The sequence below is a fragment of the Chanos chanos genome, chromosome 2, assembly GCF_902362185.1.
Source record: "Chanos chanos chromosome 2, fChaCha1.1, whole genome shotgun sequence".
Classification (NCBI taxonomy): domain Eukaryota; kingdom Metazoa; phylum Chordata; class Actinopteri; order Gonorynchiformes; family Chanidae; genus Chanos; species Chanos chanos.
In genome coordinates, this window is record NC_044496.1 from 55,828,617 (window position 1) to 55,853,219 (window position 24,603).

At 41.1% G+C, this 24,603-nt stretch overlaps 2 protein-coding genes across 2 annotated transcripts; both read right to left on the reverse strand.

Moving 5' to 3' along the window:
- Positions 1-459: 459 nt before the first annotated feature.
- Positions 460-3,428, reverse strand: thoc3 (THO complex 3). Its single transcript, XM_030766441.1, has 6 exons — positions 3,249-3,428; positions 2,739-2,895; positions 2,229-2,433; positions 1,872-2,033; positions 1,329-1,429; positions 460-1,144 (listed from the first exon to the last, which is right to left on the reverse strand). Exons 1-6 carry the CDS (start codon positions 3,426-3,428, stop codon positions 981-983), a joined length of 969 nt encoding a protein of 322 aa, XP_030622301.1. The 3' UTR covers positions 460-980.
- A 3,279-nt stretch (positions 3,429-6,707) lies between these two features.
- shtn3 (shootin 3) lies at positions 6,708-24,111 on the reverse strand. The gene is made up of 17 exons (XM_030765581.1): positions 24,061-24,111; positions 22,555-22,615; positions 16,153-16,247; positions 15,730-15,892; positions 14,976-15,073; positions 14,510-14,591; positions 13,601-13,695; positions 13,042-13,188; positions 11,105-11,258; positions 10,605-10,764; positions 10,064-10,134; positions 9,852-9,955; positions 9,656-9,670; positions 8,576-8,638; positions 8,160-8,280; positions 7,325-7,610; positions 6,708-6,882 (listed from the first exon to the last, which is right to left on the reverse strand). Exons 1-17 carry the CDS (start codon positions 24,109-24,111, stop codon positions 6,708-6,710), a joined length of 1,941 nt encoding a protein of 646 aa, XP_030621441.1.
- Positions 24,112-24,603: the final 492 nt, after the last annotated feature.

Here is a 24,603-nt window from a genome sequence, read left to right on the forward strand (position 1 = left end):
TCTTGAAGATAAATCCTAGACAACCACAAAGTATTTTAAGACGCGGTATATTCGAAAAGATATTTTGACCCATATGGTTTGCAGCTCCCACAAAAACATTTAACGTATGAAATTTTACATGTCAGAAGCACACATTGGGGGGAAAAAAATGTTAATAAAACGACACTTTGTTATCTTGGCTCGAAATGCTCCTTGATCACGCTTGCCTATCATTTGATGAGATATTCATTTCCACATAGTATCGGCACAAGTTCTTCTAAATTTAATGATTTTTAATGGTTTATATAAAAAAAAACATTCGTCATTCATACAATATTGTACAAAATGTATTTCATCCATTTCAATAAAACAATGGAATGTCTGCATTACCTTATGCAGAGCTAACAAGAGCCCCCTGCTGGTTGCCCAAAGAACTCAGTTTATGCAGAAAAAGCACTGCTAGAATACAGGGTTTTCCAGTCCTTCCCTTAGAAAAACAATCAGCTCTGAACATTTTACAATTCTACCTGCTCTGAACACAGTGGATTTCACTAAAAGAGGTCTTAAAAATTAGCTAGTGAATGTCTTCTGTGACAGTGAATGCAACATTATGGCAGTTCATTGAAAAAAAACAAAAACAAAAAAAAAACAGAAGATTTAGGTGTGACGTATTACAAAACACAGCCTTTGGGGAGCATAACAACCTATAGACTGCAGTGTGACACAGTTCTGTAAGTCTAAACATAACAGTCTATAGACTGCAGTGTGACACAGTTCTGTAAGTCTAAACATAACAGTCTATAGGCTGCAGTGTGACACAGTTCTGTAAGTCTAAACATAACAGTCTATAGACTGCAGTGTGACACAGTTCTGAAAGTCTAAACGTAACAGTCTATAGACTGCGGTGTGATACGGTCCTGTAGGTATAAAGGTGAACGATGATTTTTTGGGGGGGGTTGGGGGCTGGGGGGTCTGCGAGAGAACACAAAGCTCATGTCTCCTCAGGAATCGTTGGGCAGCCCAAAGAGTTTGACGGTTCCAGCTTCGCGGTTACTGTCGTATTTTCCTTCCTTATCGTCACAGGCATATGCCAGCAGTGGTCTTTTTGGATGCCAGGCTACTGTGAATGTTGGAGATTCACACTGTACCTCCCAAAGTTTCTCTCCTACACAACAAAGAGGAACAGTAAAGAGCCTCGAACAAGAACCATGTTCACTCTCCTGTTAAGCCCTTGAAATCTGTTTAGCTGTAAGTTTTTCATTTAAAGCAGATAAGGTTTCATAAATCATTCTGAAGAATTTCCAGACTGTTTAAAAGGTCACAAAGGGAGAAAGAGAGCTCAGTATTACCTGTCTCCACCTCAGCAATGTCGATAAAATGGTCCTCTGAGGCAGAAGCCAACATTTTGCCGTCGTGGCTAAAACTCAGGGTTCGGACTGGCCAGTCTAGCCTGGAGAAAGTTAAAAATGAAAACATAAATGACTAAAGGTGCAGCAATCATGCTCATTCATTACTGCAGTATATTTGGGGCAGGATGGGTCATTTGATCGGACCAGAAAAGCTGAGAGAGCATTGTTATATTTACTAGACTTCAAACATAAACAACAACAAAATTCACTGGTAAATACTGGTCTACTGAAATAATATAAGAGAACATTCCTGCTGACAAGTTCATTAAAGGAGGCAATTTTCAAAATGGGCTCAGATGTCAAAAAGGGTGAACTTCTTCTCCAAAACTTTACACCATCCAACTAACTCAGGGTATTGCTTACATGAGTAAACAAAACGCAATGCACTTAGACATTTAAATACAAGGCATTACAACTTGAAAGGTGGACGCTTGTACTTTTCTTGAGATCTTAGAATGTACTTTCCTGCAGGATTTTTCTTACCTGGAGAAACAACGAACACACACTAGTTCTTCGACGTCCCAGAGACTGACTAGGGCATCAGCGCTGCCCGTGGCAAAATACTTCCCCGTAGGGTCAAACTTGATGCAGATACAGTTAGAGGGATGAGCATTGATTGACTGAATGGGTTTCAGATCAGGATAACTGAGGAAAAAAAAAAAAACATTAACATTTTTAAGCTCTCGCTGACTGTGTAAATAAAATATAATTATATAACACACAAACAACAGAGTACTGAAGCAGTTCTTGCAGGTGCGTGAACAACACAAGACCCAGTGAATGACATAATGCATTATAAGGCCTAATTTAGATCAGCAGCAGGATAAAATCATGCTTTACCTTAAGATATTGATGCAGCCGTTTCCATTAGTCAAGAAAAACATATCATTGTCATTGTTCCAGGAAATTTCATTCACTTCAAACTTAAACTGTTCCTCAGCCCGTGCGCGATGTGTCTTAGCGTCGATAAAAGTAACGACATCGTCTTTGTTTCCAACGGCAATCGTCTGTCCATCAGGACTCCAGCATATGTTAATATTTTCACCTGCAAGCCAAACACACACAATAAAAATATTCTCTTTCTCTTTTAAGATGGCAACCAATGAGAGGGTGAGAGAAGAGAGACTTCGAGCACACAGTCATGTGATACATACTGTATTCATTTTGAACGGTATTACTCAAAACTGTCCTCAGAATTCAGTGCTTAATTTAACGCACATTTAATACAGCCTAAACCAAGCATGCTTTTCACGACTGTTTCAACCTAATTTGCCACTATCAGTCCCTGATTTTTAAATAAAAAATCAAACAGGATTCTTAAACGATGAAACAAAAGGTAATGCTATGGACCTTTTGTGCTGACACTGGCGATGCATTTTGTGGTGCGTACATCCCATATCCGGATGGTCTTGTCTCCTGAAGCAGTGACGAAGAGATCCGGATTCGTGGGGTGCCAACATAGCTGATCAACACTGTCTCCATGTCCTCTGTAGTTATTCTCCTTCACCTGTAACACAGAAACAGAGTAGCGTTGAAAGGAACAAGTTGTTCATTGAAGATTGGTTGCGTAAGAACAATGGAAACATATTCACTTAAAGAGCTTTTTCTGATGCACAGGAGAATTTGGCAGGTGGCTTCAAACAACATAATGTGTGTGCATTTGGTCACTGGATTTAAGCTACCATATTTCCAACTCATTCGTTAATACATTGAATTAAATCACCAACAGTTAATTTAGAAATGATGTGCGGAACTCTCACTACAATACAAACTGAAAACCAAAAACAGCCAATCAATATGTGCCCTTGTGAAAAGTGTTGGCTAGCCATTTAGCCAGCTAACTAGTTGAAAGAGACTTACCAGTCGGTCCTTTTCCAGGACGAATACGCTCGCCGTTTTGTCAAAAGAACCTGAAGCCAAACGCCTTCCATCACAGCTCCAAGCAACAGAATGGACCTTTGCACTATGGGCCGGAAATTCACGACTTTTATTATTATTTCTGAAATTTTCTTGCATCTCCTGGTAGTATTGCGAAGCCATATTTGTACTTCGTGTGTAGTAATACCAGTGAGAACGCAGTGTCTGGAGAAAATGTATTGCGCCATCTAGCGTTAAGGAGTGGGTCGTATGTAGGTCATGCGTAGATACCTGTGCGAATTCCGCACAGTTCAAACACTCCAAGTAAACTAATTACAAAGCTTATTAATTGGCATTTAGTGTCAAATTCTCCAACACTGTCTAATCACACCCCACTTCTTGTCGATACTTTAATCTATTCTCACTGAACTACTTGTCTTGTACCATTTTATGTTCATATATAATTTTGACGAAGTTACCAGCTTTTGACAGATATATTCAGACCAGTTCAGTCAAATGGCCATATAAAAGAGCAGCCTCACCCATAAAAGGGTTATTCATTCATTCATTCATTCATTCATTCACTCATAAGTGTAGGTTTAGGGTTTTAGGTTTTAGTGAGAACGTTGAAAACGCTTATGAAAAAAAGGAGGGGGCCAGGGGTGGGGGAGTTGTTGGTAAAAGACAACAGCAAGGCTCAGTCAAGGATTTCCCAACCACAGAGTGTTACAATGGTAAAGTATTCATGTGTATCGGTTTACCAGAGTCTAAATTACCCCTCAAAACAGTAGGGAGCATATGATTTAGGCAAGCAAAAGCAAAGCATTTGGCCTGAGTGCTTTACTTTGGAGGGCTTTCGAGTAACTTGTAAAGTCCAAAAAAACAGTGCCAGTTATTAGCACAATTCTATGGACAAGACTCAGTGCTAAGGCTTTACAAGAGATAATTCAATTTATTCTGGCACAGTACAAAAGTCAACATCAGTATTTTCGTTTGAGCACCAAGCAGAACAATCGTGTTTGACAAGGACAGCAGAGAGAGAGAGAGAGAGAGAGAGCAGAGAGTGCAACACTGCAGAGGGTGTCTACACACACACACACACACACACACACACACGCACACACAAGTACACATGCATACAAAGAGCTTTCAATGGAAACCAATTCAAAGAGAATTGAAAGCAATCATGCTATTCACTCCTCAGAATTATCCAGTGGAAAATGAAGCACCAAAGCAATTATGTGAGTCATGCCACTTATTGCAAAGCTTGACTGATGAGCTGGTTGGCAAATAATTGGCATATACTCATGTCACTCACCTCATTCAGATGATTCATTGGATATCAAGCTCTACAAACTCACTGTGTAATTACACACATGCATCTACTCAACAAAGCCCACACCAACAGAACAGAGGGCGAAGGGTATGACTGAGGTCACACATTTCACCATGAACCATTTTGGAAAAATGATTCATAGAATGCAAAGTTTTCTCGGTTTACTCATGTGTTGAGAGTAAACTTCCTGAAACTCTCTCTCTCTCTCTCTCTCTCTCTGTATACTTCAATATGTATGTATGTGGTTAACTGGATTAGCTTACTTGAGTGAAGAGTAGCCCAACCTAGTTTCATTTCCAGGTGACAGTAATTGTAACATTAGCCAATATTTCTGTTGAAACCAGTCTGTTTCAGGGATTATGAACTACTAATGTAAATGAGCAGCACAGTCCTTTTTCCTGCATCTGCAACCAAACTAGTATTTCAGACTCAAATTAGAGTAGCCTTAGTATAAGTCCCTGACTTTATACCAAACTGGCTCAAATAATCAAGCAAAATGTCTTTTTTTTTTAAATATAATTTTATTAAATTGATTCTAAAAGGGAAAGTGAATGACAGTGAAGCCAAATTCAAATAAAGACCAGAATATTCATTTTCATGAATCTCAAACACACACACACACACACACACACACACATTTCAAAATCAGATCGCTTTCAGAATGTAGGTGGTTGTACAAAGCGAGGCCTAAAACTAAAGCCGCACAATAAAAAGGAGTCGTGGTGTTTACAGTAAGGCCAAAACATATTCCAGAGGTGTATTTGAAATGATGACATGTCTGGATCAGGTGACTTATCCTCAATCATTGCACAAGCATCATTTTATTGGTGTAAAACAATTAATACATGTTCCTTTTTGTCTGTGGCTAATGTGTAAGATTTCTGGAAATAATTCAGTATGTGGACGTGAAAAGTAAAACTGAAATTTCTTTTCGGGTTAACATTCCAAATCTGTTATATACTGTTTGATGATTCTCATGACTTAGCGATCATGACAGTGGATGCAACGACTCAAAAGTAACACAATAAAGCCAAAAGAACAAGAGCTGCAGATGTTATTGCATTATCAGATGAAGTAAATTGTGCTGTAGCACCCAATCCGAAACATCACACAGTGGTGTGTACCCAAGCAGTTGTCTGATCCTTGCTCAGAACATTCACTATTGTGTGAACCACGTGGGGAATTTCAGTGGAAGACATTTAAAGCAAGCAAATGTTTTGTTTCTTGAAGGCGCTCCCGTTTCTCTTGTCTAATACACACGTTGCATATAATTTAAGTAATAGGTAAGAGGCAAATGTGTTTAATAGGAGGTAGACTGAGTACAACAGCACCCTTCGCCCTTCCTGAATATTCCTGTCAGTCAGAACATCTTCATGGCTTATAGACCTGGATCAGTGCCTCTAGAACAACAGTGAAGGTGCCTTTTTGTGCAATACTGAGCCCGCTTGACTTGTTCAGGATTGAGTTGTTACATTGTAAACATTTGTTTTTATTTGTATTTATTTGTTGGCGTTCCTTTTTTTTTGTTTTTTTACGAGTCATGATTTGGATGGTTGTGGCCAAGTCCAATACAGATTTACAGCAAACCGCCGCAACCAATTTGAAGTGATTTACTGGGCACTATAAATACAGGGAACACAACTGGTATCATGGCAGATGTTTCGTTACTGTAACCACCCGGCTGAAGGTAAATGCATCAAACGGTAAATACAGTTTTGAAAGAAGAGTAAGGTTTAAGTCGAGAGAGCAGTTCTTTTCAAACACAACATAACGGCAATACGCATTCCAGTTCTTTTTTCTTTTTTTTTTTTTCATTCGAACTCCTTTCAGTTATCATACCAAACAAGGGCTTTCTAGAAATAACCGATCAGAAATGTTAAAATGGATTTGTTTGTCTGTATGGAGCAGCAGCTGATGACGTAAAGGAAGAGACAGTTTTATTGTACTTTGAGTAGTGCATTCCGTCAAAAGACACAAACCCACTGCATTGGACGGTTTGTGAATTGAATACTACGAACTAAAGGTTGTTGAAAACTGTGTGTCTTGTTACTTGGAGTATAGGACAAAAAGGGGGGGGGGGGATGATATTTTGTGCAAATAGTGCAGCTGTCCCGACAGTGTTGTCATTAACACTCAGCGTCTGCGTCTGCGTCTGCGTCTGCGTCTGCGTCTGGGCTGCCGTTGGCTGCACTAGGCTTGCTTGATGTGGTGCCAAAGGTGGCGTGCAGGTTGTCGCGTTGAGAAGGATGGTCTATTCCATTAGACTGAGTACACTTCCCCTGGTCAGCTTTCTTCGCCCCTCTGTGAAAGAAAAGAGCATCACAATCGATTTACTGCACTGTACTATACTGTGCATTGACATAAACTCAAATGTTATTTTGAGGAACTGTGGCGGACAGGAAAATAAACTGTTTGTGAATAATACAAAACTGTTATGTACATTTAAAAATAAGTATAACAATCAAATCAGGTATGTCAATATTTGGTATTAATAAACAATGAATAATCACATAATTAATGAGGTATTATTACATTAATAATACAATAATGACTGTTATGTTAATTTAAGCATGACCACAATGTCAAAATCAGGTAGGTTAATGCCTGGCATTAATAATCAATGGGAATATATTTTTGCACGTGTTGTGTTTATATACAATGCCTATACAGTATAACAAGTCAGTGTAATAATTCCACTTTAAATTAATCACGTCCCAACCTAAAGCTCTGACAGTGACATTACCGGAGAAAACATCCATTAGAGACCATCTCATGGGGCCCCTTCTCAGACAGAGACCTGTGGACCCCGCCCGTCTGCCTGGCTCCTTTGGGTTCAGCGCCAGAGTCAGAGCTGCGTCTGGTTGCAGCTGGCACACCGCTGGCGTCTGGGCTGGCTCTGGAGCCGACCGCCTCACCGTGGGAGTGGAGACTGTTCCCCATCCCCTCGCCGTCTTTCCCAGCGTCCGAGCTGTGTCTCCCATTCAGGCTGTCAGACGAAGAGACCTTACTGATCTGCCTGTCCTTCTCATCTGCACAATGTAGGAACATGACCAATGAATAGACAGATAGATAGACAGACAGACAGACAGAGATAGATAGATAGATAGATAGATAGATAGATAGATAGATAGATAGATAGAGAGATAGATAGACAGACAGACAGACAGACAGACAGACAGACAGATAGATAGATAGATAGATAGATAGATAGATAGATAGACAGACAGACAGGCAGGCAGGCAGACAGACAGACAGACAGACAGACAGACAGACAGACAGACAGACAGACAGATAGATAGATAGATAGATAGATAGATAGATAGATAGATAGATAGATAGATAAGCAAAGAAACAAACAACAAAGAAACAAAAACACAAGACAGCAAGCACTGACAACGTGTGTAATTTGTGGTTGTACTTATATATCACATAATGTATTGTTCTGTTCATATATGATTTATGTACATATGATATTGACCATGCATAATGTATGTAAATACATGTAAATGATCTCTGTAATGTGAAACTGGCTCTCGCGCTCAGTCAGTTCATGGCAATGCCTGTGAGGGTTTACACACCTCCAGAGCCTGGGTCACACGCTTGCCTTCTCCTCCTCCTCAGAATCACCTCCAGCTCCGTGTCCTTTTTCGCCTGGGCCGTCTCATGGAACCCACGACTGGGACTCTTCTTCACCGTCTCCTGAAGGTTCAAACAGATGACAGACATGAAATCATTTACAAAGCGTATTAAAAACATCTTTTAGTCATCAAAATCATATTTAATGAATTTACTCTGCGTAAATTGTGTTAAATACTCAAACGCAAGAGTTCATAAACTCAGATCCTCAAGTTTGTCCTCAAGTCCTGTTAGACCTCTCTAATCTGATAGTAACAGACGCTAGAAAGTTATTAACTGATTTAAGAAATAGCCATAGTGAAACACTGAGGAGGGAATAATTATTAAACATAACACGTTGCTGAAGTAGAGAAAGTACCAGAATGCCTTTCAGCTCCTCCATCGCACTCTCCTGATGCTTCTGCTCAGTCACTGCAGGTTGCTGATGGAACAAAAGAAAGAGGGGGGGGGGGTTGAAATATGGCTATACTGTCCACCATTTCATAACATTACTACATGAGTGATGTCCCAGTGCCCAAACTGAAGACTGAATCAGACTGACTCAGACTGAATTATGAGGTGTGTCATGATTCGCTACAGTATGACCTCTCGCAAAAAGAAACGTGCTCTAGCAGGATTTCACCCCTGCCTAAAACTCACACGCCAAAATCTCATTTTCCAAGGCTCTAATGATTAACTGAATGTGGGTGTGTTTGTGTGGGGTAGGGGCAGAAGCCTGTGGACCCCCAGCCGGAAGCCTAACCACCACTTCATCAAAAGACATGAACAAAACCTCTATGGCCACCAGTCTAGGCACAGTACAGTACCAGTAGACCCATACCTTATTACTGGTTATCTCCTCTGGTACAAATGATAGATATATCTTACATGTACAAAATAAAGATGGCATCTGGTCTTAAAAAGTGAGCCAAGCAGTTTTGATAACAATGAAAATGGAATGAGCTTGACGCCAGGGCTATTGATCTTAATTTACAAAGGCCCTTCTGAGTATAAGAGTTGTCATGGAGCCTGAGTTAATCAATATCCCAAATCCAATAGATTCCCCCTCTCCCTATTCACACCGACTGTCTATAAAAACGCCTCAATAACGAGATGCATCCCGAGAGACAGTGACCCCAATTCCACGGACTTTTTCTAAAAAGAGTTTCAGCATCAGTTGACCTTTTGCAGATTAAAAAGAGAAGAGTCCCTTACAGACGAAGCAATTCACACTGAAACATGACTCACTCATAACAAAGCTATCGATACCATCTAGATCAAAGGGGTTACTAAACAGCAACAGAGTTTAGTGTTATTGATTTTCATTGTGATGTGGTTTAGTATTTGGTGTGTTGACACTAATCACTGAAATGTTATCTGATTATTCCAAATCCATGATAAAAAAAACAACAAAACAAAACAAAAAACAGGATAAGTGTGCTTAACACAGTAAACTCACCTTTGTGGCAAATCTCTTTAGCGATAAAGACAGTTGACAGCAGCGCATGTTTGAGAGAACAGAGACAAAAAACTGTCACAAATGATACACGACTGCACGCACACACACACACACACACACACACACATACAAAAAACAAAGATAGCCAAGAATTTATTTTAATTTCAAATTCGCAGAAAGCTACTGCGCTCTTCACCTTGGTGTCCTGTCCTTTGACGGGCCGCAGTACCACTCCGTGTTTGATCCTCTCCATCATCTCGTTGACGGCTTTCACTTTGACGTCATCCACACCCTCGTTTACTGCACGGGAGAATTCATCTGTCAGGCACTGTCAGCGCTGGCAGCGGTGAAGATGAGCCGGATAGAGAGATGATTCAGAGGAGAATGGGATAAAGATCCTGAACTCACCTGGAACTTGCTCTGTCTTCGGCGAACCTTTCCCACCCTTGGAGGACTTCCTCATAATTGCAATCAGAGAGCTATTAAACATAACATGTGGAGATTAGTAAAAGATAATCTGAGAGAGCAGACTGTTCTGAAACCAGTTTTTGAATTTAGTTTGAATGTGGTGTTTTTGAATCTCAATTTAATCAATTAAAAAGATTCCATCATGTATAAAATAGCTGAGGGAGAGCGTGTTACGCTTTTGTCACTGTATTAAATACTACCTGGGATTTTTACAGATTATCATACATAATCTAATTTCTCTCTAATTAATCCTCAAGATTAAAAAAGATGTTAATGCGCATAATACTTCATATTAAAAGATCTCCATTTGTGAGAAAATGGCCAGGACTAAATCCAAGGTAAAAAAAAGCAGTTGAAGAGAAAGTTTAAACCTCAGGGACAGGATGGCTAATGCTGTCCCTGTGTGTCGACGATTAAAATAATAAATAAAAACATCACAGATTGGCAGCGCATGGCTTTAGTGCTTAAAGTAGAGCATTACCTGAGGGGGTTGCAACGGGAAGGAGGAGGCGGCGGCGGGGGTGGCGGTGGGGGCGGGGGAGGAGGTGGGGGCTGGGGAGGAGGTGCAGGGGGAGGGGCAGTCCCAGGAGAGGGACCCGGTGCTGGATCACAGCTCTTCTGGGCCTCCAGCAGCTCTCGGACTGTGTGAAGGAACCAGAGTTGCTGTTCTTATTAAAAACCACTGACTTTTATCGCTACCCGTACAAACGGCCGAGCTTTACCTTCATTAACACGCATTACGCACGTTACGCTCTGATATTACCTGACACACTGACAAGCTCCCCCTTCAAACCCTGAAGTGGATTTATTTATTTATTCAATTTAATGTAACTGCACAGGAGCGCACTTTCATAGCAAATAATTAAATATGACATTTATGGCTGCAAACATAGCCGAAAGGTGTGGACGCCTGTAAACGACATGGATGTCAACACAAAACAAAGGGTTCCCTGGTGTTCAGTGGCCGTCACGTGGCCCCACCTCTGTTCTCTAGGCTCCTGTTTTTCTCCTCCTCCTCCTGCAGGCGGCTCTCCGTCTCTCTCTTCTCTTCCTCCAGCAACTCCAACTGTTTTTGAAGGTCTGAGAGCTGCTTACGCAAAGTGCACTCCTGCAGCTCAGCCTCCAGAGCCTTAACCTTGGGAGGAAGGGAAGAGGAGAGTGCTCAGCAGAGGATATTTTTTACCAGTCTGAATTAAAGCATAGATAGGATGATGCAGCTGGAAGAAGAAAAAAAAAAACTCCAACTAATGCATAGTGAGGGTGAGAAGGAAAAGAATTCAAATATTACATAGAGTATAAAAAACATTTTATTGATGAATACAAATTTTATTTGGGGGGTGGGGGGGGGGGCTCCGATGCTTTAAATGTAAAACATTTTGGAATTCATGTTGACAGAAAATTCCTTCTACAGAGATGCAGATCGAAACATTTGACCTAGCAGGTGCCTTCATGTTCACGCTGAACTAATTTATTTCACATCCAAAGATCAATAACTGCGGTTTAAAATGTTAATTCCAGCGTTTTCTTTTTTTTTTTTTTTTCGTTTAATCCGGCACGACGCAGATTGCTCTTGACGAGACGCGGCGTACAAACAGAGCTTCGCTGATGTAAAATATTGACTGAAGAAAAAAACACACAGAGAGAGTAACCATCCCTGTTCTTGCGCTTCTACATTACAGACCTTTGCAACTGACTGATCATACATCACGTCTGGCTTCTCTCTCGTGCCTGGCCTGTTCACATGGGAAAACAGCGCAGAGAGTTTGTGCTGCAGTTGGCAAGTCTCAGTCAGCAGTCTGGCTCTCAGTCAGAAGAGTAATGGTTGCCCAGCTGCTCCGCCGCTCCTCAGAGACAAGCACTTGGCAGAGTGACTGACAAGAGACGGGCCGTGTGACAATGGGAGACAGCCAGAGGTCAAGCTGTTTGAGGGCAGGGAGTACGAACGCAGAATTGGCCAAAACTCAGGTTTGTGGATGAGATGATCGGTGGGGAAACACACAGCTGTGTCTGGATTAAACCCCCGAGAACAGCATCACCAAACCAGTATCACTGCTTCAAGTACAGGCCAACACTTTTGTGTTAAATACGATCGGTGATCGCAGACGTTAACACGCAGTGGATGACCAATAAACGACCAGCGTTTTGCGGGAACGGATTTTAATTGTAGAGATCATGCTGAAAAGGAGAAGATCCTGTTCCCACTGGAGTCGCGGTAAATAACTCAGGAACTCCTGCTGGACTGTACGTCACTCGGTGACGACTGTCACGCTGAATAAACGCCCGTCGATCAGTGAGTCACTTTCTAATCAACGACTCGTCACGAAAGCTGTCGAGTCCGCAGACTCCTTCGATGACACGCCGCTGGCCAAAGACAGTTTAATTCGGCGATGGGAAGAACTGTGACTGAGCCCCCCCCCCGGCCAGTTATCTGTTCTGTGGTTGCTTGAGGAAGGCACTCGAATGCTGAGGCTGCAAATTCAGAGCAGCTCGTGGAACTGCTGGCACGACGTGTTTTTATCCGCAAAGCAGTCTTTCAAGGCTTCTCTTTTTTTTTTTTTTTCTTTTTTTGTCTCCTCAGATCTTCGGAAGAATTTAATTAATATAAAATTCTCTAGCACTCACAACAGGGATATTAGGGCTATTTTTAACACAACTACCAAAACCAAGCATAGAAAATATCTCTATATACACCTTCGATTCAGTTTATACAGGTTTCTTGGTTCACCGCAAACCTCGCTCTGACTGAGACCATTACTTGTGCTGCCCTATTCAGTGTAACACAAACACTGTCAAAAATAGGATTCTCTAGGTGTTAAGTACACAGAATGTATTTCCTGATGAACAGATAACCAATACCAGTTTGTTTGTCTGTTTGTTTGAGATGTGTGTGTGGAGGTGAGGTAAAGTTTAGGTAGTACCTTCTGCTGGTGCTGCAGTCTCTCCTGTTCCAGAGTCTTAGTTACATTGGCCACATCCTCCAGGGCTTTGAGCAGCTGAATGCTGGGATCAGCCTGCTGCAGTAGGATCATGCTCTGTCTGTTCACCTCTTTTTGCTTCACCAGCATCTGCCCAGGAAAAGCCATATTCATAGCATCGCTCAAAATCTCCTGCAAATCTAACAAACAGGTCCCTACACCTTACGGCTTGGACACACCTCGCTATCCTCTTAATATTCTGGCCAGAAGATTCTACTGACCCTGGTGAGAATTTGATTCTGAGTTCGATAGTTCAGTTTAAAGAGATCAACAAACGCGACCAATTTCAGTCAAACTGGTATATACCATAGATTTTAATCAGCAGTACGCGTGTGTGGGATGAGTTAGATTCAGGACCTCTGTGCATGTGATGAACAGTTTTAGCACAAGGTTGTTGTGGCTATCAAAACCCAGAACATTGGATGTGACAGTTTCGGGTATGATTTAAATGGTGTGAGTCAGCTCGGGCAGGTCGTTAAGGCTAAATGCTATGACGTCCTACCTCGTGAGCGTAGACCTCTGCTTTCTGCCGCAGGCTCTGCTCCAAATCCAGCTGCTCCTTCAACCCCTCATACTCATGGGCCGCCATCATAGACACTGCAGAGAGAGAGAGAGAGAGACACGGGCCATTAACGTACATGACCTGCTTTTCCCAGTTTCACCTGAGGAAACGCAGGCCCTTTTTAAACCAACCACTCACCTTATAACGTTTGTCATTGTACCAACCTGACTGACCCCATTACGGGACAGGTTTGTTGTTTTTCAAGTGTGTAGGCCTCCCAGAAGGTGGTTTTTAAAAATGTTTTTGTTTTGTTTTGTATTGTTTTTACATACATTGGTCGGGTTACAGGGACATTTCTGACAGCATTCTCAGATGCCAGCTATCCAGCAGAGCATCTTTTAGCATTTAATTCTATGAGGACATTTTGCCTCGCCTTCTTTTACGTGGATTTTTTTTTTTTTTTTACTCTCAGTGGACTGCTGCTGTTGGTCAAGGCTTTATTAATCTTAGATCAATTTGGAAGGAGCTCAAGCTCCACAAAAAAGGAGCCCCATCTGAGCAGATCTCTTAACCGTCATACCCAGCGGGGCGGCCAATCCGAGCAACGCCGGTAGAGGGCTGAGTGGAAAGAGGCGAATCTTGCACAGATGGAACTGAGAGCTCTCCTGTTGAGCATCTCTAACAGTTAATTTGATCAGTGTGCAGTTTAGAGGGAGCAGGGGGGTGAGCGGTTCGGGAGTAAACGCTCGTTTATGCCCAGAGGCAGATGGCAGCTGAACAGAGACCAGGCGACACGATGATGTCATCCCGAAGCAGCAGTAGACCAGTGCGCGCTAACGGTGACTCGATCACACAAAAGAGATGACGGTTCGCCCCATGTTTAGCCCTTTTTTCGCTGTGAGCACTCACCCCTGTTGAATCTTTTGATGGTCTTGGTCTGTTGCTCGACGGTTTTGTGAAGCTCTTTCATCTCGATCTGTTGCTTTTCGGTCTAAAACAAAAAACAAAAAACAAACAAACAAACAAACAAAAAAAAAAACAGCAGAGGAGACACGTTTTAGCCTCTTGCATGCTTCGGATCAAACTATGTCCAAACTGTATTCTTTTTTGCACAAACTGGATAATAGAAATGAGAAATTAAAAACAATATGATTCACTTTCGTTAATGAACTCGTGGTTAAAATCATTCTACTTTAAAATGGGCAGATATCTGCAATCTTCAGGGGGCTTGAGTGATTGCTCTGTTGTTATTGGCACACAGAATCACTTTTGCATGCCCTTTCTTCCACCCCCACAGATCCACAAGAAGCGAATGTCCTCCGTCTCACAATTTAAAAAAGAAAAAAAAAATTAGAAGGGAAAAAAAGAGACTTACAAGTGTTGTCAGTTCTTCTAGTTGTCTCTGGTTCTCCTGTAACTGACAGGTTAGCTGTTTTTTCTCCTCGAGCAGAGTGTTGACTGTCTCCTGAAGATCTGGGGAAAGTTAAGTAGAGAGTTCAGTATTTTGCACTGAAAAGTCATTTTGTTGGTTAGCTATTCATTATCAAATTTTAAATTGCGAGATTATATTAACAATATTGAATGTTATGCATGTTGCCACATAACAACATATCGAAACGATTTTTTTTGTTGTGGAGTTAACACCTTTTTTATGCACGCATGATGAGAAAATCGTGACAAACATAAAATAAGCTAAATATTTTAAGAAGCTTTCTAGAAACTTTACACTTTGCAACACGTTTTAGAGATGAACACCTGAACCATTTGAAAACCATGTGGTACTGAAATAGTAAAATTTACTAGTTCTTACAAGGAGAAGAGCAGAAGAAATAACATGCTTGTTTGTTTTCAGTGATGTGAGTCTTTCAGTATAAACATTTCTGGCATAGAGACAGTACAGACTACTCAAGCTGAGAAGTCTCTTTGTCTGACTGTAGTTAAAGAGCCTTGAACATACTGCTAATGTACACTGAGGCATTTAGCAGAGCATTCTAGAGGCAGAATATAGTCGTCTAGCTGAACTGCTTTTTCAGTGGACGAGGCTGCATTAGGAATGACTCCACCCTGAATCATCCATCACTCAGGACGTTGTCTCACACACAGATCTGTGCTTTTTTTTTTTTTTTTACCTTTGACCTGCTGTTGGTACTGGGAGTATGCGTCCGGACTGGGTTCCTGGGGATCAGCCTCCTCCTCCAGGGCGATACAGTCTGAGATACTAGGCAGCAGCTCGTCCAAACAGGGCCGAGACGACAGACTCAGGTACTTCAGCTTCTTGTTCTCACAGTTCAGCTGAGAACATAAACAACATTGGGGGGGCGGGGGGGGACAATATGTCCAACGTCCTCATTTAACACAATTTAACAGAAATCTACTTTTGACCTCTCGTATCAACCTTGAACCGTAAGCATGTTTTATTTCCTTATCTACATAGTAACAAAGTTGCAATGTTCAGTCATTTTGATTGGCATGTAAAAACAGTATTTCTTGGACGAACTGCACCGCCAAACTCATAAGTAATGCTGATGAAAGTAAGCACTGTGGAATCTCACCTTGGTGGCCAGGGCCTCTGCATTCTCTCTGCATGACCTTTCAATCTCCAGCTGCGTCTGCAGAACATTCACCTCCTCGATCACCATCTGGGAAACTACGAAACAACCAGCGAGGATTAATTCACAATACTATTAAAAATATCACTGTAAGGATTCTTACCAACATTACATTAAAAAAAATAATAATAAAATGCTGTACAAACGTACAAACAAAAATAGGTCAGTATTTACTGAGCTTTAGACATGGGAGTCCGAGGGACATACTAATCATATCACCAGTCAGTTTCTCACAAACACATACACCATTTTCCTGCCAGTACCACTGTGATCTGTTATCGTTTACTGAGGTAAATTTATTTTTATTTTTTTTAAATGAAATTTCTTTGAAAGCATCATAATCACAGGTAAGGTCATAGGTAATGTGATTGTTCTATTATATTCCTGTGTTAAACATATGCAAATTATAGCGATTTCTGTGTTTTGATATCCAAATGTATTCCCCTGATAAATGGTTTGCATATTTTTACCTCAGGTGATAAAAACTAAAGCACTGTATCAGTGGCCTAGAGCAGCGGCTGGTTCTGAGTCAACGCTACATTTCAGCACGAATCTTTAGACTATTTTTATTTAATACACAATCAAACTCACTCCCACACAGCTCAGTCCAGTCTGTGCATTGGCACTGCATAGAAAACAGTTCTCCATTTCGAAAACACCCCCATGGCATCTCTGTGAGTTTCTCCTGCTCTGCATTCTGAGTATAGCTTAACAATACAGTAGCAAAATGAGGATCGATCTGGTTCAAGCACTCAATGTGTGTCTTTACCGCCCACTTCAAATGCATCCTGTATAAACCTATAGGAAATGAAGGTACTGGTGAATAAAAACACACAGCACGACACGGCATTCACATTCTCTGCTCTCTGTCTCTACCCGAACTTATCAGCATCTCAACGCTGTCATTCGGCAGGTAACCAGAGCCCAGAGGACGGCCAGTCATCTCTTTCACGTTCACAAAGGATAGCCTTTCTGCAGTTATAACACCATTCATACCACTACTGTTACAAAGTCCCACAGTGGTAACACGAGACTCCAATGTGTGCCTTGCAGTGGAGAGAATTCATTTGCAAGATTGTGCCTCTGTTGCTCAGGCCTGTGGTTTGCAGATATTCCAGTGTACCCTGAATGTGTATTAATCTGTCAAAAAACACGCCAGACAACCAAGAATACTGAAGACGAATTGTGAATGGAACCGAGAGTCGTGCGAATTGTGTGTGTCTGCGCACTCAAAAAATGACTCACAGTATCTTATTTCACCTCAAAACGCTCTCACAAGGTTAAGGAAACGTTTTGGGAGAGAGAGCTCCCTTTCTGCGGTCGGTGATCTGTGGGATGATTCACTTTTCGTCTCTCGTGGGGCGGGAAATGAAGATGAGTATGGTTTAAACCAGTCTTTTTTTTTTTTTTTTTTTTTTACAGAGCTAACAGTGAATTATGCATGAGGAGTGCTCTCTTAGCAAAGAGACAATCAGAAAGCTTTACGGCACCGCTGAGTTTTATGGGACTTCTGAGTTCTGAATGTATTCTATACACAATTATAAAATCTCATGATTTTTCCACTGCAGTCAGTATTCATACAGTATAAGCCGCAGCAAGCTATACAGACAATGCAGGTCTTCAATTCTGAATGTGTTGTTGGGCTAGAATTTATTATTCATGACCATAAAAATAGTGTGACTGTGAATTCAAAGGGCTAATTCCCCTAAACACAAAAAAATAAAACGACACACCCAAACATAACATGAACTCGATGCTTCAGAGAACTCTGCTGCTCCTTTTTCATCAGTCAAGTAACTGCTCCACTCCAGAGTAGTACAAAAAAAAAAAAAAAGAAAAATTCAACATTCACTTTTCATCCACTCTTCAGCTCTGTCCTGCCAGGCAGACTGCAGCTCTGCAGTAGTTCAGAGTGTGGCAGCGCTGGGGGAGTCAGAGGGTTCAGGAAGTGTTTAAAGAACGCTGTTTATAGGGCCTTGCCTCACTACAGTACTCTGTCAAAGCTCTCTCGTAGCGTTTCATCGATCATTCATCATTTACCACCCTTGACATTCTCTCCTGCCGCAAACGCCTCTGTCACGATGCCTTCAACATTGTGTGGATAATTTAAAAAAGGGGGGGGGGGCGAAATGTTTGAACAGACAGCTAGTGGGACGCCCAGGGTAAATGCATCTGCTCTTTTATGTCTACTGAAATCTTTTCGCCTTTTTGAGACGGAGCACAGTTTTTTTTTTTTTTTTATGGTTGGCTAAAAATATCATGCAACTCAATGCGACAGTAGGAAGGGGAAATCCTGACCCACTATTCCTCTTTCACGTTTTTTTTTTTTTTTTTTCATCTGCAAAGGAAAGCTATTAAATCTTCTATTCAGATTTAAGCAGTGTGACTGGCATGTCCAAATACTCATGGAGTCACTCCGTACATGGAAAAGTAAAACATATAGCATTTATCTTTGATGGACTAGCATTTTGGCTAATGGGGAGAAAAAAAAAAACAACCAAAGAAAAAAAACAAACAAACAAACAAAAAAAAACGAAGAAGCACTGCTTAAATGAGAGTAGCCAGATTGGGGCCAGACTCATAAGCCTTTGGTTCATCTCAGAGAATACGCCTCTTAACCTTGCGCTGGCAAGTTCAATTAAAAGAAGCACGGAAAGCCTATCATTTAGCCTAGTGTGGGGTGGCATTCATAATCCGCGATTCTAATGACCATGACTCAGAAAACGCAAGGATGCACGTGCTGATCATGCAAATAGCGCTGGACATTGAAACACACAATGAGGGGTGGGGCTCGCTCTCTCTCTCTCTCTCTCCCTCTCTTTTCCTCTCTCTTTCCTCCTCTCTCTCTCTTTCTCTCTCTCTTTCCTTCTCTCTCTCTCTTTCCTCCTCTCTCTCTCTTTTTCTCTCTCCCTCTCTTTTCCTCTCTCTTTCCTCCTTTCTCTCTCTCTCTCTCTCTTTCCTTCTCTCTCTCTCTCTCTCTCTCTCTCTCTCTGTCCTTGCTAAGTACTTCTGACTCATGCAGCTCAACTCATTTGGCTCTCTTAATGATTGACTGAGAGGGGTCTGCTGTAAGGCTGCCTTGAGTGTGGAGATTCTAGGTCAGTAACTGCTCTGTACAAAATCCTTCATCTGTGGAATATGGCTCTGGAAAAGCAGCAGCACAGAGACAAAACCGCACAGCACCAAGGCCACAGATTTCTTTTCTTTTTTTTTTTTTTTTTTTTCTTTTTTGTAACAGATGTGAATCAGCGAGATTGTTCCAAAACAACTATGTTGTCAGCGCGTCAGTTTGCTGAGCTAGTATTAGCACAATCCTGTCCTCTATTCAATAACAGGTATTAAGGTCCAAAAAACTGAGCTGACTAAATGTAACAGTCTGTGTTTATCTCTGTGCAATTAAGACTGCCACAAGCACCGCTATTGTACCCATCAGAGTAACCTCTCATCTATTCAAAGCCAGTAATCTCTCACAGACATGTCTACCACAAGGATTCAAACATATTAAATAAAAAAAAAACTTAAGGAAATGCTTTCACCAATCTTAGATCATTTACAACTAGAGGTTATAAAAACTCCAGCCCTACTGGCCAGAGGTAAATGATGTATTTAAAAGCTCCACAGACTACTGGTTACCATTACATCTTAAAAAAACACTGTTACACTGCAATGATCAATTGCGGCTATATTCTATTGCATATTAATGCTTAAGAACTAGCACAGAACCTGAAAGCATCTCATTGTCTTTCTGGGGTTTTTTTTTTTCTTTCCAATCTTTTGCTTGGAATTACTAAAAATAAAACTAAATGAATGCTATGGTTAACTTAAGGTTGTGCTAAAATATGAGGTTGACATTGACAGTCGACATCATTCTATTCTTCCATTATAGACAAAAATGAAATTAGAAAAAAAAAAATCTAAATTAATCAAAGCAGTACAATTTAGTCTGTACACACGACATGTGATTAGCCTTATAACATGATTGACATTTTCATGTATTGGTAGGGTTTTCTCTTGCATGTGCACTGGAGAAATTCTTAATCCTATTCACTGGGGCGTTTCAAGAAACGAGGTGGGAAGCAGCTGCTCTTCCCGACACGGATACACTGCCCCCCAGATACTCAACAGCAGCTCCCCTAACAGCAGCCAATCATCAAACAGCATTCTGGCCAATCGCATCCAGCGAACTCTAACCACTGTAAATAAGCAACTAGGCCAAACCAAATTGACATTTGCAGTGTCATGTTATCAATTGCCAGAAAGAAATTTAAATATGAGTTCAAAAGACTACGTGTGTAGGCTTTACTGGATTTAATGTCAGCATATGCTTAGACTTTTTTTGTATTAGAGAATGCTGTGTATGACAACCTCAGAAATAAATAAATAAATAATTCGCAAAGGCCTATTTGCATGATACTAGTTTTTCTCTTTCTCTCTTTTTACATCTTAGTGAGAGTTTCTGTAATACATCCCTATAAAATTAATAACTCATCTAAGCATATTTTTGATTTTAAAATAAATTTCAAATAGGAACTGAAGCTGTTTAAAAGAGAACTTACATTAACTGTCAAACTGTATGCTTATGAAAAATACAGGAGCAAGTTTGCACAAGCCACAACAGAGGGAAAAGACACACACACACACACACACACACACACACACGGGCACAGGCATTCATGTTGTATCAACTGCTGAATAATTTACAACTGAAGATTTTAATAATTTAATGACATAACATGACGGGATGAGTATAGAATTCATCACAGTCTACATTTTGCTCCCTTGGGGACGACGGATAATTTCGGCAGACGAAGGGATGATGGGTAATTCAGGCAGACTAAGACAGGGGTTTTCAACCTTTTTCCACATGTGCCCCCGCACCTTGTCTAGGTTTGAACTCACTCACCCCCCCCCCCCCTCCTTTTTCATTGTACTTGCTCGTTTGTGCCCAAAAATCTCCTAATCTTGCATCCCCCCCCCCCCTTGACAGGTGCTCGTGTCCCCTACAGGGGCTGGGTCCCACAGGTTGAAAACCCCTGGACGATGGATAATTCAGACAGACTAAGGGACAATAGATAATTCAGGCAGACTAAGAAGGCCTCTGACTGTCTGCAGAACGACAATGCTCTTATTTCTCCTATTCCAAACTTCATTCATCTGTTTAGTACTTGAGCACTTTTTAGTACATTTATCTTGCTACTTTTATAAATTAACATGTGCTATCATGAAGACAATCACGAGAGAAAAGAAAACGGCATTATAGCATTTCAGATGGAGCTATGAGGTAAAATGATCAAATTTAATCTCTGTGATACCCCTGTGAAAGATGGCAGACGGATATTTGAGTGTGATGTCTAACTGAACCCAGAAATGCACAGGCTCCTGGCTCTTGTCTTCCAGACATCTTCTTTGTCTTCCAAACACCAGCAAAACTATCCCAAACATCACATTAACCTGGATTATAAATTTGCATTGGTATTTACCTTTACGGGGCATAAAATGTGGATGCATACTTCATAATTAATTCCATAGCATAACTGAGACTCAGAAGTAGCGCACAGGATTCTGCCTTGTGATAGCAAAACAGCTAATCAAAACTACAAGAAAAGGAAAACACAACTTACCAGCTTTTGAATCCAATAAAAATGCAATAGATGCCAACTAATGATGGAAGGCTAGTTTAATGCTGCTCCTGAAGTCCTAAAGCAAAACTAAATGTTCTCACCTTAGAATAACCCTCTGATGCACGGCTCCTGTGATCTAGTTTGGAGTGTTGGCAAATCAATTGTTAATGATGGTTGTATTTTATTACATGTCGCTGGGTGGAACAAGGTAAGGTCACCAAAACACAAATCCATCACTGTGGTTGGTTCTGAGTAGTCATGGAAACTGGAATACCATTTTACACCCCCCAGAGTAACAGCCCATTCGCAGCATGGGGAGAGTCTCGAAATGAGATGAGTGAAGGAGGAGGTGAGAGGAAGTGAGGAGGAGGAGGAGGAGGAGGAGGAGGAGGAGGAGGACTAGGAGGATGAGTCTAATTAGATCACTGTCTTCTCCAGTTCCAGCACGGATAACAAATGACTTCTAACACTTCAAATTTGTGTAAGAATGTCACCGTTTGTAATCTATGGTTTATTGCCAACTTACTGGTAATGGCAATGAAAAGAGAAGCTTTGAAGAGGAGCATACTGTTTTTTGTTTGTTTTGGGTCTTTTTTCGAAGGATTACGATGAAACTGTGAGAACTAAACCAGTGAACCAGGCATTATGGCATTATGTCAAGCGTTGTGCTCGTGGTATTGCTACATTTATGAGTTTCCCTCTTTATACTCAGCTGAGAACTCACCTCTCTTGATATGTTTCAGTTGTCTCTCAGCTTCATCACGTTCCTCAGCCAGTCTCTTGCACTACGGAAGAGATAAAAAAAGTTGCTGCTCACATAGCAATTATCTTAATGTCAACTTGTGGATGTGCGTGAATAGCTTAACCAGTTAACTGCAACGTCTGATAGCTGAAAACCTATAACCATAGTGCAGGAAACACTATATAACTACAGACTTGAAAATAATTGTCTTGGAGGAGGATTGCATCTAAAAAATAGCAAAACCCAAATACATTTAGAGATTGCTCTCCTCATCCGTGTGTGTGTGTGTGTGTGTGTGCGTGTGTGTACAGTGGGAGTTGCTTTAATGCCTCCAGCTTTTTGTTTTAACGGCTTTGTGATCTTGGTGTTTTTAATGGAACACCTCCTCAGGGTTCTGACTGGCTGATTCAGGTGTGTCAGGAACACCTCCTCAGGGTCCTGACTGGCTGATTCAGGTGTGTCAGGTAGGGTTGATGCAAAAATCTGCATAGTCTTACGCTGCAGCACTCCAGGAGGAGGACGGAAAAAAAACTGTCTGAAAAGGCTGTTGAATCATTTTCATTATGATCCCACAGCACAATTGTTAATATTAAAGGAATTGGATTAGAGTTTTCTGATACACATTTGACAGATTCTGCTCATATACTCATTGTGTGGTTCCGCGACTCAGGCCTCTTGTGTGTGTGTGTGTGTGTGTGTGTGCGTGTGTGTTTTATAATGTCATTCTTGATCTTCCTATGATACTGCATTAATGCTGCATCTTTTTGCTGAGTCACAATAGGCAGAGACAAGGTAAAAATGTAAACAATGTCATTTTTTATTCATTCATCTGCATCTCTCGCAGTGACATCATCTGATGAAAAAATGTTGGCTGAGATGGTTACTCACATGGCCACCCTCAAACTATTTAATGGTGCAACTGTTTAAACACGCTTGTTGGCGCCTTGAAACAACTGCTAAATAATTGCTTAAATATAAAATAAGCCATTTTTTGTCAGGGCAAAAAAATCAGTTCAGTGTCATGCCAAGAAAGGGTGCATGTTTACCGGCGCATTAGATCACTCGTCAATTTTTTTTTCAGGTCCGCTAAAAGGGACCATAATGACACCCGGTTTATTTAACTCTGTACTGTCTTGTCTCGAGCAGATATTAAATATTAGTTCGAAATAAATGCCTGGCAATCAGTGGCATAAATTCTGAAACATAGTGTGTCACACTCAGAGCAGTAATTGGGCTAACGAAGTCATGAAGGGAGGGGTAACGTATGGTTTTTGGCCACGAATCCATGGTAACACAAAAGGGTGTCATCGTGGTTCCGGATAATACAAAATGCCGGTCCTCACGCTTCATTTTTTAAGGGAGTATATAATAAATCCGACAAAAAAGAAATCTGTTCTTCCGCACAAAATGTCGTATGAACGCGTGTAAGTAATTTACAAAAGATCACTTGAAAACGCCAATCTCTTTTCGTAGATCAGCATCACTTACCTCTGTTTTCACTTTCTGAGCCTCTCCCTCATCGTCTCCACTCCCCTCCATCGTAACCACTAGCGCGGATACACAGGGCAGCATCATTCAAGAAAACGCATAATAGACTACGTTACAAATAACAAGACATTTGTCACAGGCCAAAAAAATAAATGATTATTTACCCATAAACAACTTCAGTTTGAAGTAACACTTGATTCAACACAATTAAAATATTTCGTTTAGACATTAAGGATATTACCACTGCCGGCGTACTGGATACTTTCATCCATGTAACAGCCTCTTGGCCGACAGCGCACCCCCCGCGTGGAGCAGACAGTCCCCTCCTCACCGCCTGCACCTATTACACGCGCAGCCTCGTGTCCTATTCGCTGAGGCTCGTCACTATTCTCCTTTAAGGACTAGAGCGCCAATGACTGTCCACAGCCCCACCCCTCCAAGCCGTTTGTGGTTGTGATGTGATATATATTTAAGTATTTAACAAAACTGTAAAAATTATGAATTGTAAAAAAAATTCCCCTTTGAACTGATAGATGGTGGATT

Bases quoted from the DNA above. Each gene is read 5' to 3' on its own strand.
- thoc3 (XM_030766441.1), bottom strand. From the start codon at position 3,428: ATGGCTTCGCAATACTACCAGGAGATGCAAGAAAATTTCAGAAATAAT. The intron at 2,896-3,248 runs GTAAGTCTCTTT...TCTGTGTTACAG, and splicing joins TCCTGGAAAAGGACCGACTG to GTGAAGGAGAATAACTACAG. The intron at 1,430-1,871 runs GTAAGAAAAATC...AACTTTCTCCAG, and splicing joins TGTGTTCGTTGTTTCTCCAG to GCTAGACTGGCCAGTCCGAA.
- shtn3 (XM_030765581.1), bottom strand. From the start codon at position 24,111: ATGGAGGGGAGTGGAGACGATGAGGGAGAGGCTCAGAAAGTGAAAACA. The intron at 15,074-15,729 runs GTAAAAAAAAAA...AACTTTCCCCAG, and splicing joins GTACCAACAGCAGGTCAAAG to ATCTTCAGGAGACAGTCAAC. The intron at 8,281-8,575 runs GTACTTTCTCTA...TTGAACCTTCAG, and splicing joins AGGAGCTGAAAGGCATTCTG to GAGACGGTGAAGAAGAGTCC.